Source organism: Neolamprologus brichardi, chromosome 8 (assembly GCF_056152115.1).
Source record: "Neolamprologus brichardi isolate AB-2024 chromosome 8, ASM5615211v1, whole genome shotgun sequence".
NCBI lineage: Eukaryota > Metazoa > Chordata > Actinopteri > Cichliformes > Cichlidae > Neolamprologus > Neolamprologus brichardi.
In genome coordinates, this window is record NC_142111.1 from 11,016,136 (window position 1) to 11,030,924 (window position 14,789).

Genomic DNA, 14,789 nt, shown 5'->3' on the forward strand with positions numbered 1-14,789 from the left:
AATGATCTGAGTTTTTTGCAATCACTTAAAGGACAATTTCACTGGAGGAGAATCCCTCAAGCGCAAATGTTAAGCAATAAGTACCCCGCATGCGGTGAGCAATACATATTGCTGTCCACACTCAAAGGAAAGCCTGGCACCTGGTTGGGAAAGAGGCCAAGTCCCCCCCTGACCCACCCACTTGCAGGCCCTGGAAGAAAAAGGGGAGCACATTCCCAGACTGTTTCCCAATTCCATCTGGTTATTATGTTGCCCAATTTGTATGGAATCCTCGAGCTAATGAAAATACTGTTTTATGTATAAATTCATATCAAGGCAGCGCAGTTTGTGTAGAGATCCTGCTGGATTTATTTGCTGTGCTTTCATACTCTGGAGAGTCCAAGATCAGAATTAATTCTCGACCCTGGAGAATGATCCAAGATGGAATATGAAGGCAGTGTTAGGGGAGCGGGGCAATTTAATCCTGAACAAAGTTTGAAAAATGAGTTCAAAGCCTTTTAACCCTTAGTCTGCTCTTAGATGGAGAGATGGTTGGTCCCAGGTTTGAGTGGGAAAAACAATATACATCGACTGGTGAGAGACTCCCTGCATGTGTGTGTATGTGCATGTGAAGATCTAAACAGCCTGTCCAACTTCTTCTAAGGGAAATGTGACAAAGAACACACACGTCACACTGAGTGGCTGGGGCTGCAGGGGTGGAAAGCGGGTGGGGGCATGGAGGTAGGGGTCTGTGATTGTGATCAAGCATCTCAGACACACACACAGCTGTGAGCACTTGTGACCATTAACACCTTGTAGCAGAACATGAAAGCGATGGATCGCGTTTTCTGCCCAGCTGAAGTACCAGCGGACCTCTTATGGCATCCACTAGATTTACAGCTGTGCAATAAGATCGGCCAACAAAGACCGGACTGAGCTTGGACACGCTTAAGTGTGGAGAATGTAAAAGAAAGCTCCAGAATTTAACCTTTAAATGATTTAGCACGTGTAGCTGCAAAGGATTTAACGACATCCAGACATTTTGTCACAGGAAGAAAGAATTGGAAAAAGTTTAGTATCTGACAGTAAAAGAACGACGCAAATGGGGATGGATGCAGAAAAAAAGTGCAGGAGAAAAATGAACAAATCCCAGAAAATCAGCACTAAAAAAAATAAAATAAGTAGGTGTTTCTATGCTACCTGCATGTGGTTTTTTCTTGCACTTCACACCCTGCGTGCTGTTAACTCAGAGCTACAGCTGCCCCAAAGATCCTGGAATGTTTATGGGTTTGTTTTGAAGTGCCTATGCACGCACACACACACACACACACACACACACACACCCTCCACCTCCCACCAAAATGCCACCCCCCTACCATCACCACCACTGCACACCCTCTCAACCAAATTAAGCTCAGCAGGGATAACTGAACTCTGTTGAAGACCATTTTTCAATTCATTAACACATCAAAGCTTCCGTAGTAGTGCTGTGCATAAAGACTCATTTTTATCTAAAGGAGGAAGGGGGAAAAAAAAGTCATTTCAGTATGGGGGAGGACTTCTGTGGGTGGCAGCAAAGTCAGCAAAGAGTCTGTGATCGCCCCCCCAAAGTGAACGATTTTCCTCCGTGGGTCAGTGTCCAATTCGAGGATGCATAAAGCTGGTTTCTCGTGTTGTCGTGGAAATGAAATAACAAACACAGGCTACAGGCTTGGCAAACGGAGGGATGCGGAGACCAAAATAAAGGGAGGGAGGGAGGAGGAGAACCCTTTGGAAAATTTTAGAGCAATGAATTGTTTCACCACACTGTCATCAAACCGAACGGTGCCAAGTGCAAAATTTTCATCTGCGGTTCTTGTTTCGACCCGGTACCTTCCCCCTACACAGTTCGTCATCTTAGGTGATCTGTGTTTTTCAAAACAAGAGGAAATATTTCGAGATCGAGAGGAAAAAAAAATTAAACACACACCACACCACTTGATTTAGGCTATTGTGTTGAGATGCCTCTACGAGGAAATGTGCTCCGAAGAGGTTCGCGCGTTGACTCGTCAAGTACGAATGACAAATTGGCCATTAAAGACTCTGCTCAACAACAACAACAACAACAAAAATGCAAGTGTGTTTGTGAGTGCACCACCTCTCTTGCATCCACTCCATATGTTCGGGATAAATCTAACCTCGATTTTCCTTCAGGCCGAACAAAAGCCAAGCCGTACGTATACAGTGAGCACAGCCAATTGATTTTGGATGCCTGTGCGAAACACAAATCCCATGGCTAAAATTGGTCCTTGAAAATTGGATTGCGCTCACATCAACCACCTTTCCCCTCTTGGCCCATGCCACAGTCCAGACTTGCTTGCAGCAGCCCCCCTTGGGTGCTCTCTTCGCCTGGCCAAACAGGCTCTGCTATATGGGCTGCTGCCATCATGTGTGTGTGTGTATGTGTGTATGCCAATGCGTATGTGTGTGTGTTTGGGCCGAGTTCCACCTGGCTGCTTCAGCCACCTGCTCAGGGCACCAAGGGGAACACCCGGTTAATTAGCTCCTTATTATAGCCAAGCCAGTGTACAGTGTGGACACACACACACACACACACACACACACACCAGTGATAAGTACCTCAAGAGGTAATAACTGCCCACAAAATAATATGGACTGAGGGTAAAAAGAATAAAAGTCATAAGCAGATGTAAGCTCTGCTGGATCTGTAGACTCTAAGTCATTGTCTCAGCTTGATGTCCACAGCTCATTAAAGAGTCAGAGCTGAGGACTAACAGGAAACCTGGCTGGGTGCATTACACACTCGGTACAGTATGCAAGAGCTTCTGCCTCTGTAACAAAGCCACATTAACTCCATTTGTCCCCCCCCACACACACACAGACATCTTTCAATTTCAGATATGATACCATGTCTCAGACTTCCCCTCCCTCTGATGGGTTCTGTGGTTAGCCTCACGCTGCTGGCTTAAGAGCAAGCTCTCAGGAGCCCTTTTGAACTTAAGAGTCCCCGTAATACCTCTGCCACCCCTCCTCTCTTTTTACTTTCATAAGACCCCATCTCAAATGCTGGTCGCTCGTCTCTCCTTTGCTCGTTTCCTGCCTTGGCCCTCACTCTCGTCCACCTTTTTCCTGCATCTCCACTTTCTCTCTCTGGATGGCATCAGGCAGGGAGAGATTTTAACAAGATTAGTCTGGAGGGTTGCCAGGTTGGGGGGCCTGGTGTCAGTGGAGATTTTAGTCCTTAGCTCTGTTTCCCCTCACTGGTCCACTTCACATCCCTACATCGTTATCTCTGTCCTGCCGCTGCCTTTGCTTTCCGTCTCTTACTTGCTCTTTTTTTCCTTGTCACAGTCAATAAGATGCAATCAGGAGAAGCAGCAGAGGATGTTGTGCAATCAAATCATCATGGAGAATCAGTAAGAACCAAGGTAAAGTGCAGCAGTTTTTACTTTTTGCCTTGACTCTTGGCACACACATGCATGATGTAGCCTCTGGGCATTGCACGAGATGCCCTGTTTGGGTTAGAAATAGAAATAGAAAGTGACAGATGGAACATACTGTGAAAATTCACCACCTTGGCCAGAGATGACAGCAGAAATGGTGGAGAACCGTGGCTCAAACCCCAATAATAGCTGAACATTTGAAGCGGCTTTGGAGTCGTAAAGGTGATGTTTAAATCAGCAGTGAGAAGCAGAGGTAGGCTGACTTATAGATCCGGTCTGTAAGATGTATTCATGGGCTGAACTTCCTCAGTGGAGATGGATGCAGTCTTCTTTTGACTTCACTTCAAATGCAGTACACAAAATGCAAACGATGCCAGCGACTGATTGCTTAGATCAGTCTTTTTCCCCACCGCCTGAGTCAGGTATAGACATGAATGAAAACCTGTTAAAAGGGAGCTCATACTAAAACATACTTTCTTTTAATACCCTCTGAAACTTGTTGCCACCAGCAATACCGGCTGGCAGCCAAAATACTACTTCTTTCTTCTTCTTTTTCCAGGCAAGAGAACACAAACACTTGCAACAACATATGAAGAGGAAAAACATTACAAAATGACGAATTCAGCGATAGAAGTTGGAGGCTGATATCAGTGAGGCGAAATAGATGAAATACAAAACAGCAGGCGTGAGTTTGTCCAGGCAGAAGAGGGAACACTGAAGAGTGTGCTACAACGAGGACAGAGAGCAAAGACAACGCTGGAGGTGAAGGGCACCTCAGGAGGTGATTGCTACCATCTGTGGGAGAGAGTTGATGTGGGCCTGGGAAAGCAGGGTGGGCACACACACTGCAGCTCCACCAGTTTGCTTTGGCACCGGGATGAAATGCTACATCACACTTCCAGATTACATGTGGCTCTCACACATGCACAGACGCGAGGAGATTCATACGCACACTAACGCGCACTCCCTTGGCCTCGGGCAGCCGCGGAGCATCCAGCATTTTAACCCGGCTGACATTAAGCGCTGTTATTTGACACTTTGCTGTCCTGAACGTTTGTTTAACCGCGCTTCATTCTTGCCAGGAAGCCTTTATGGGTGGCTTTGCCGAATGAGAACTGCATCAGTCCCTTGCGGGTTGGCCACGAACCAAAGCTGCAATACTGACAGAGGGAATAAAAGCAAAGAGCAAAGCTTACAGTCAAAGTGACCAAATACTGCTGTCCTAAAGGGCCTGCTTCAAATTCTTAAAGCGCGCGCACCCCACCAAAACAAAATTCAGAGGCCTAATGTTATGTTTGTTGGCCTCGCCATACCATAACTCTCGTGTCTCACGCTAACTACCCCAGAGGCATGATTTTAAAAACAACATTCTGCGGCTGTGTAATTATTTGAAAGCACAGGAGGTTTCTTTAAAAAAAAAAAAAAAAAAAAAAAAAAACACTTTCCTTTGCTCACCAACCCCCACGCCCCCTCAACAAGCACACATACAAACAAAAGTAACTGAAGCGTCGTTTCCCCGTTTGCCACCATGGCAAAGGCAGCGGAGGTCACTTAGTGAAATTAGGAAAATGGAACAAACATACATCCTTAGCCATCTATATTTAGCATCTTACTAAGATTAATTTCATAATGGTCTCTATAGTCAGATTAAAATAAGAAGAATTTTTTTAAAAAGTTCAGCTGACCATGTTGTACCATTTTAGGGTACCAAGTGCTCTGGTGATGTTAGCTTTTCATTTCAAAATAAAAGCACACAAACGTGGCTCATCTGTGAAATCAGTCGCTGATGCATCTTCACGCATACTGTGCCATGCTTTCATGTGTGGGATGTTTAAGAATGAGGTCATTTCTAACAAGTAAGTTTCTAAAAAGTGTCTTGATGAATCTGCTCCATGACTGGAACGCGGGCCTGACCTCTGCTTGGCCTTGGCGGAGGTGAAGGCAGAGGAGGAGGAGGAGGGGTGCTGTGAAAGGATGGAGGCCTATTTTGAAATTCTAATAAGGATTGAATAACCATCTGCCCCTTGTCAGTGAGAGAAATGAAAAGGTGGAAAAAGAGATATAAAAAAAAAAAGCGGCAAATTTGCGCTTCTGTGGTCTTTCAGAGTTTCCAGCTCTGAAAGCTTCATCAGAGTAATGGTTCTGAGCATGTGTTGCTGGCCGGCCTCTTGCTTTGACACCGCTGCTGGATCACACTGCTCTCCCTAAGAAACCCATCTGTCAATGTCCCCCTAATTCCAGCTAATAGTTTCCAAAAAACATAAGCTGAGCCCACAAAAAGCCACAAGCTCCCCGAAAAGCTTGAGAGGGTTTGTGACAAGACTCGCAAAAATCTGTTCGTTCTGCTTCTCCTTCCTCTTCCGCTGTAAAAGTCACATTTTAATAAGACCACTGTTTCATTAGTGAAGCAGACATGATCTAATAGCATCTACGTATTATATAACAGCTAATAACTTTTTTCAGAGGTAATAACTAATTTGTGGGATTTCCTTCAGGTGATGACATGGCCTGAGGTATAACGAGAGTCTACAGTGAAAAGGTCTTTGACTGATTGGTTGTTTAATTTCAAAATTAAACCCTCTTGTGCAGAAAAAAAGAAGAATACCATATCATTCATTCCCTCCGTGGACCCAGTGTGTCAAATTTCCTACTCAAAACATTCAACACCACGCCCAAAGACGTCAGCAGAGCAGAAACACTCGGCTTTCGCTGCTAACCGCAGCTCACCTGCATTTCTGGCAAATCAGACGAAACAGCAGTTCAATCAGTCTTTAAATGACTTCCCTGTTTAATGCATACCAGCGCGCCTGGCTCAACACTGGAAGCAGATCTGGCTCGGTGGGCCACTGGGGAATGGATGGTGTCTGGCCCCGAGCTCGCAGCGTCCCAGCAGTGCTCTGGACTTCCTGCAGGTTGAGTACAAATGAGGGAGAGGAAGGGCTGGAGAATAGAGCAGCTTGTTGTTGCAGCCAAACAGGGCCGAGACGGCTGTGGACACAGCCAAGAGCAGAGAGCTACGAGACCATAAATTATCATCTACTCAGGATGCCACATTGTCGTTGACTCCACAAGAGGGCTCTTCATCTTACGGTGCGACTTTGGCAGATTCAATTTATGGCATGATCTAGTGTCTCATATTTTTAAGTTAACATAAAGTATTTACATTACGAGACCGGCCACGCCAGCAGAAAAGCCCACACTCCATCACAACCATTAACCAAATAGCTCTTATCCATCTGTTTCCTTATTCTCTCCTGTGGCTCGGACGCCGAGCAGATAAATCACAGATTTTTCCATCATGTCTCCCTCAATACAAACAGACACAATCCTTTACGAGGCTGCCCTCTCCGACTACTACAGCAGGGATTTGTAAACCAATGTCTCGAGGCAGGATTCATAGAGAGGGAGGCGGCAGATGGGCGTGTGTGCGCATGGCTTGTGTCTGGAGACGCTATGCGAGTTTGCCAAGAGCACAGACAGAAATCCTGGTGCGGGGCATGTCGAACATTTAGCAAAACCCAAGTTCTGTTGGAGGCGATGTTCACGTTGTGCATGTTAAGATTTAAGTCAAGACCGATAAGACCAAAACCTTGCACAATATTTAAAAGGAACTTGAAAGGGTAAAAAAAAAAAAAAAAAAAAAAATCAGCCGAGAGGCACATAATTTCTCAAGAGCCGACTCGGCTTCAGTGGCAGGGTGCAAAACAGCTTTTGATGTGGCTCTAAATCTGCCCACTCTGAATTCCTCATTACCCACAAACCACCTCCCAATCAGCTTAACTCCGTCACCCCTGCACGGAGGATCGTGACCTTTCAGACTCTCCCTCCAAACCCAAACAACCCCAGGACCTCTTATGACACCTAAGGGAGTCCTCCGCTATGTAACTTACCACTCTTACACCCCCCCCCCCCCCCCCCCATCAGTTTGTGTAACGTCTCAAAAAGAAAAGCAAGCAGAGAAATCGACAAGGCACGGCAGCATTTTCTTTTTCTTAAGGGGCTTTATTTATACACTGAGGAGCCTCTTTAAAAGGCCCTCCTGCTACTTTAAGAATATTTTGGAAGTGGTTCCAGTGGAATAGGCTGTAAAAAAAAAAAGAAAAGAAAAAAAAAAAAGCTTGTGGAACGTGAAATTAGGGACAACTGGGACTGGTTTGTTGGCAAATCAGGATGTGTGATCAGGTATAGCGTGCGACTAGCAAAGACCTTTAACTGCCCTGTATCAACACCGGGATTAGGTCATCGTAGTTGGCCGGTGGAGCCGGGCTGTTTAGGCCAGAACTTCTGGGTAAAAGTGACATATCAATCCCACAGAGATGAGATCTACGGAAAGCGGGCGTAACACTTCACAAACGGCTACGGGACATTTGAAAGAGGGCGTACGCAAAAGTACGAGGGCGAAATCACTCAGGGATTGACAGGATATTGTTACAGAAAGGGGTTAGGTGTATGTGTGCCTGCATCTGTGAGCCGCGAAAGCGAGGGCGTCGAGGAGGAAAAGCCAAAAGTAAGGTTGAAATCTCCCGTGTCAGTTCTAAGTCCAGTCTAAGGCTAGAACGGCCTCGCTTCTCTGGCTCTGTCACTCTCTGTCCCCTTTAAACAGATCTGGCTCTGTTCAATGCTAAATATGAACTCAGGCCAGCTCACAGGGCAATTACAACATGTTAGAAAAATATACTGAGTTTTTCAATGTTCTGCTCCTGTTTCTCCCCCCCCTTCTCTGGCTGTAATTTTATTTCATAAAGGTTAAAGCAGGGACAGTGGTTTCTAATATGGTTTTATTTTGCTACGCTAACACATTTTTATGACAAGCAAAATTGACCAGAATTGAGTTCAACGTAAGTCTATTCACACCAACAGAAGAATGCTGTAAAAAATTAAATTATATATATATATATATATATATATATATATATATATATATATATATATATATATATATATATATATGTGTGTGTGTGTGTGTGTGTGTGTGTGTGTGTGTGTGTGTGTGTGTGTGTGTGTATGTGTGTGTGTGTGTATGTGTGTGTGTGTGTGTAACCACCAAAGAAACAGCCACACATTAGAGGATGAATCCTGATAAAAACACTAATGTGACATGTAAGCAAGACCTTTGTACAGCCATAAAATTGGTGTCATAGAAAGGCCTAATCCTATACAAAGGTAATCCACTTACATTACAAAAATTGCCACAGAAATTGCCATGATTTTTCTTGGCATGCTTTCAGAGCATGTCTGGATGACTTTTACTGAGTGTGTCGTGAGGTGACGGCAAACGCTGCCAAATAACATTCTTGGATGTCTTAGCCGTAGCCGTGTGCCAATGAGTCGAGCTGTTGTCATCCACTGTTTAGACTTGCTTGTGCAAAACAATTTTTTCTTTTTTAAATAGACAAGTTCAGGATGTAGTTGAGTGCAGTAGCCCTGTTTTTCTCTACTGGAACAGTAAATGCAAGAGGCTAATGAGAAATGAAAGGAACGTATGGGCTTGTGTTTTGAGAGACATTGCCAAAGTTGTCAGCGCACAACTCTTCACCTGTATAAACAACATAATGTTCTGGCAACATCATTAATTACTCTTATGACAGTCAAACACGGGTCTTCCAAGTTATATTTATCCTTTTCTACAGCTCGCTCTTTCTCTGTGTTGCTTCTGTATAAAATCATTTTTGGTGCCCTCTCAGTTCAGCTCACATCCTGAAAATAACTGTACCGTGAAAAGACGCAACAAAATAAACAAACATTGAAATTTTCAGGCATTTCCTAATTTTCATCTGCTCAGCTAAGACATGCAATCAGAACTTTAGATGCAGCCACTGTTGCACTGATTTTTGCACCACAGTGTTGTTCAAATTCAGACTTTATGATTGTCTGCAACCTGAAGTAATGATCCCATGCAATATCCAGATTATATCCACGAGATATCTAGAGCAGACAAACTAAAACATGGTTAAAAGCACATAACTGATGACAGATAAGAAGAGAGACTTACGCAGACATTCATTGGCCTCACGAGCATTGGCCCTCTGCCAAGGTCGGTCATAGTGAAAGGGCTTGCAGCGGTCACATTCAGGTCCTTCCGTGTTGTGTTTGCAGTCACACACCAGTTTACCTTCCTTGTCTTTCAGACAGCGTGAGGCATGGCCGTTGCACTTACACCTCCCGCCCACCTGGAAGTCTCCCACTGCATAGAAATAAGTTGGGAGTGTTGATGTCACTGCCATGGGGTCATCATCCCTCCCTCCAGTGTTGCCTCCGGCCCCTAGTACCAACTCCCGGGGCATCTGCGGCCGGCTAAAGACCACACGGATATCAGTGACGGTGACCCAGTCCTGAAGAACTGGGCTGTTGTCGAAATCTTTACCAGAAGGCCGTCCATCCAGAGTGCTGAACGCTATAAGCCCTCCAGACAGCGGATAAAGGTCAGTGTGACCATCTGTGCAAAGAGCTTCCTGCTCATTCTGCTTGGTGATGGTTGCTTTGTTGGGTCGGTTGTACATGCGGCGGCACTGCGAGGAGTAGAACTGGTAGGGCATCCAGCTTTTGCCATAGTCCATGCTTTTGTATATGGCCAGGGACTCGGGTCGTGGTGAACAAAACTGCAGGCTGACGTAGGTAATCTCAAATTTTTTACCCAGCGAAAGGGTGAGAGTCACATTGTACGGAGAGGTGTTCAGATTCTCCGACTGCCAGCAGGTGAGGTTGTGGGCCGAGTTGAGGTCGGTGAGGTAGGAAGCCGGGTGGGCACGGCGAGGGTCGGCTGCATCACAGATTTGGCACGTGCGTACAGAAGGCCGCTCGTCGCCCCGCTCCACCACGCTACAGGAACGGGAGGGAGGTCGGCCACACACGCTGGAAACCATCACCTCCTTGCCGAAGGCAGCATTGATAAACTCAGGGATACACCGGCGTGCTGCACCGGTGTCATCATAGCAGGGGTCTGGAGGAGTCTGCTGTCCTGCGAAGGGATTAGCGGCACTGTGGGTGAAGGTTGAGCATGCCAGGAGGCACAGGCCCAGCAGGTACCTCCAAGGTTCCCTCATCCTGCTCAAGGGGCCTGTGTTTGGATGTCTATGTGCAAGGATGAGGGTATGTGTGTTTGCCCAAGTGTGTAAACTGAGTGTCTGCGTCGTTGCACTGATGTGTCAGTGTGTGACTCCCCCCCCGTGAGTGTGCAATTTGTGAGTCAGTGGAAGAAGAGTGTCTGAGCTCAGTGACCCTTCGCTTCAGGCTGACAAGAGCCTTTCCTGTAAGAGAGAGAAATAAACACAAGGGTCAATGTCATCGACATATTTTACCATAACAGGATAGAAAATGGAAAGTGGCATTGATGTACTGCATAAAAAACAAGCAAACAAAAAACCCAATGTTGTGTATCTTTAAAACCAAATTATACTTCCCCTTATAAAGGAAATTAAATAAAATCTTTTACGTTGTACAGCCACAAGTGAATGTTTTCATTGACTGAAAGCCTGTCAAAGGATCAGACAGATGAGGGGCCCGAGAGAGAGAATGTGACCATTCAAAGAGAGACATAAGTGGCTGCAAGTAGCTGCATCCTGAATTTCAATGCCGGCCTCTCATTCACTACTCGAGTCCTACGCTATTCAGGTCAAAACTGGACAAGCCTTCTGGTCATGCTTGAGCAGCATGGCAGAAGTCACCCCATAATCCCTGGTGGTGCGGCAGAGCAGTGAACCATGTGTGACCCTGGTCAAAGCACTGCTGCAAGCGCTGGTCCTAGAAGGAAAAAAAAAAAAAAAAAAAAAGACGGGGGGGTGGATTCTACATACGAAGACCAGGCTGTAGTTACTTGCTAATTTTTGAGGAATTTTACAGGAAATCAACCGTTGCAACGCTATTGTGACACAGTGCTGACCGCAAAGAAGGCAGCGTTGTGTTTATTCGCTGAACCAGAAAATTCACCAAAAGTGATGGGTATTTGAGAAATAAACTCCACTTTAAAAGAACCGAGTCTGTGAGACACTTTTCAGGCCTTTCTAAATCTATGGGTCAAGACAGGTACCTGGTTGGCTTCTTTCATAAGCTCAGTGCTTGACGAGAGGCCTCTTGGTCCCCGAGAAAGATCGGGGGGCACAAGGAGAAAAAGCCCCAGAGCAAAGAAAGCAGACAATAGAAAGAGATGTATATGGCCTGAGGTTTCTTCTTCCTTAATCCCCTTTTTACTTCCCTGGATGTCAAGTCTAGAAGAGCCTAATTTTAAAAGTGACAGCGGAGGGGTTGGGAAGGTACCCCAACCGTTTAAATTCAATTACAATGCATCACACCCACCTCCTTCTACCCGCACACTCATTCTTATACTACAGAATCGTTTTTCATCGTTGTAGAACAAAAAGCTGCATCTGTGGCCAATCAAAAAAAAAAAAAGTCAATTTTTGTGGATTTTGTCCATAGAAATCCTCAAAAAAACAAAACAAAAAAACAAACAACAACAACAACACCCAAGTGTCCTGATAAATAGGATGCCTCTTCTGTGCTTAAACACCATTCAGCTGATTCTCAAGCAAGGTTCAGATGCTTAGAAAAATTAATGTGATGAATATTGATATCAATCTCTGTCACGCATTACAGAGTGTAATCTGTGCGGTGTTAATTTTAGCAACATTAAGCAGGTAATTTTTTTTAGATTTAGGTTTTTTATTTTCAGTATGTGTGTGTTATGGATACATGCAGGAGAACATTGGATACAGTTTTCACTCTTAAAGAAAAGAAGAAAAGTATGCTGTTGATAATTTTAAAGTAACAGGTACATTTGGAGTATTTAAAAAGAAAGGAGATAAAATATCATACAGGTGTTTTTCCTATTTAAACATACAATGTCATAAGGGAAATGCAGCATCTACACAGTATTATAAAGGGTTGTGGGCTGTATTATAGAGTATCCTAATGCCCCTATCTTAAAGTGAAATTACATAGTTTGAGGTGCAAACTGTAGTACATGCATGTTGTGTTTATTTTTTTTTACTAATTGGCATTTCAGGAACTAAATCTGTCTTTCATTTTAAAGACCTGATTTAAATCAAATAAAATCCCCAACTCGTCTTTTTGTTCTATTTGGTTTTAACATTTATAACATTTATAACTAAAAATTTAAGAAGACTTGTCTTTAATATTTGTTTAGCATTGATTTTAACCATATGCGTAAAAGTTTACATTGCTGTTAATTAATTGTATGTTGTTAAAATTAAAAGTAAATTTATGTTATTTACTTTTGTTTACTAGACAAAAAATAAAAATAAAAAATTTCAGGTCTGAAACATATGGCCTTTTTGAATGACACAAAGTATCACCACCTTTAAATACAGTAACTTAAGCACATTAATGCGTAATTACAATGTAAAAAGATGCACTTTCAAAAATACCTTAAAGGTACTTTTAATTAAAACATACTATGATCTTATACCACAAAACACAGTGTATTTGTCTCTTTCTTTAAACATACCAAATCATACTCCGTTGTCCTTCTGTACCTACTGTATGTATGCATCACTACTTCAAATAAAAAGTTCAGAAAAATTACAGAAAACCTTTGGGACATGACAGCATAAGTTGTAGGATTTAGTATAAAGTGCTATAGTGGGAAGTTCCCTATATGTGAGTATAGGGAAATACAACCTAACACATCTGAGCTCTGAAGCAGACATTCAGAAATAATCTTCTTGGCAAGTTAAAGACCTCAGCATAAGAATAAAAACAACACATTTCTTCTTGCACAGTGGATTGAGAGGATGGGTCTGCTCATTAATGACTGGACTAAGAGGTCTTGGCAGGATAGATAAGGACACAGATAGGTTGCATGTGTCTGCGGTCAGGGAGGTTAAAGTGGTTACACAGACGGGAGTTCATCAACCAAACGTACTCCATCAAAAGACTGGTCATGGTAAGGCTGGTGGGCTTGACACTCAGTGGGGAGGGCGCAGAGAGGCGGCCGATAGAATTAGCAACTCATTAGCATCCAGGCCGGGCTTCCATCAGCAGCATGCTCATCTGGGAAAATAAACTGTGGGGAGTCTCTGAAGGAGAGAGGAAATAGGAGTGGAAACAAAATAGGAAAAAAGTCTAGAAATTATCACAGGATTGAAGATTTTATGGGCATGTTTAGAAAGAGTTGGTGGGTGGACAGCAGACGAGAGAAAAATAGATGGCATAATCATACATAAGAGTTTTGGTAGGCAAGAAAGGAAAGGGACACGGGAAGGAGAGAAACAGTGAGGGGCACGACAGTGATAAAGCAGAAATGACTGGAGGGAGGGCAAGCAAGGACAGAGATGAATGGGAGCAGTAGGAGAAAGAGGGAAAGTGACAGAGATGGAGGGAGGGAGTTGAGGGAAGGACATAAAAATTGAGAGAGGGCGCAATGGAGGGGAGACAGATTAAGGTAGAGGACTGCACGGGTCTGTGTCTGGACTTTGGATGACTAAATATGGTGCGGCCCATGTGCCTGCCGGGAGACTCTTGCAGGGTCTGGTGCTGTCAGGCGCGTCTGGCAGACGAGCGTGTAGGTTAAACAGAGACGGTACAGTGACACGGCTGTTTAATTCCACTCAGTCCGTCCTCTGAAACAGTTGCCAGCATGCACGAGAGACTTATCTCACTTCCACTAAAATCAGCCTTTTGGCATTTTTAATCTCTGCTATGACATCAGCACTGAGGTGTAGCAGGTTGACCTTTTAAATACTAAGAATCTGTTTCAGCAAAAAGTTATCTGCCTTTAGCTTTGGCCGTGTGTTTAACAAGCTACGACTTCCCCTCAGTGGGAAAGATTTAGCCTCTCATTAAATGTGGTTAAAGTAGCAACAGCTGCAGTCCAGTGTCTCCGTCTTTCTGATTAAGACGATGAATCCCACACAGAAATGTTGGGTTAGCGAAGAGAGGCTGCAGCTTTTAAAGAGAAAACAAAAGACCTGCAGATTTGCTTACATTGTTCCAGTAAAGAGATATTCTTATTGTTGTGGGAGAAAATAAAATCATGCATGCAATATTTTTACATTATGATTCCTGCCAGGAGTTAAATGAGATGATTAAAACCACTCTCGTTCAAGTGAGTGTAGCAGTTATATTGGCTCTGTTTAAGTGTCAGAAAATCTGGCTGCCACGTTGCCCAAGCTCACTAATTAATTACATTTGAGCGTAAAGATGTTACATTTAATCTGAGGGTAATGCATCGCTTCCCATGTTGATCTCCTATAATAGCTACGCTTTTGCATTTCATGTTAAAGTTGGCCTGCTTGCAAACCTACTGGCATCATTTAAGTGAGAAAAAAGAAGAAGTAATTTTAAATTGATTAGCTGGTCGAAGTGCGGTGATAAATACAAACTGCATATTAGGCAAATTGTCACAACAAC

General features: G+C 43.9%; 1 protein-coding gene across 3 annotated transcripts in view; it reads right to left on the reverse strand.

Annotated features, from left to right (window-relative positions):
* ntn2 (netrin 2) overlaps positions 1-14,789 on the reverse strand; it is a 44,311-nt gene that overhangs the window by 20,727 nt on the left and 8,795 nt on the right. For all 3 annotated transcript variants that reach the window (XM_006808017.3, XM_035915441.2, XM_035915442.2), the window contains exon 2: positions 9,415-10,669. In XM_006808017.3, coding sequence (XP_006808080.1) covers positions 9,415-10,465 — 1,051 coding nt within the window. In that variant the 5' untranslated portion in view covers positions 10,466-10,669. The remainder of the gene's footprint in view (positions 1-9,414; positions 10,670-14,789) is intronic.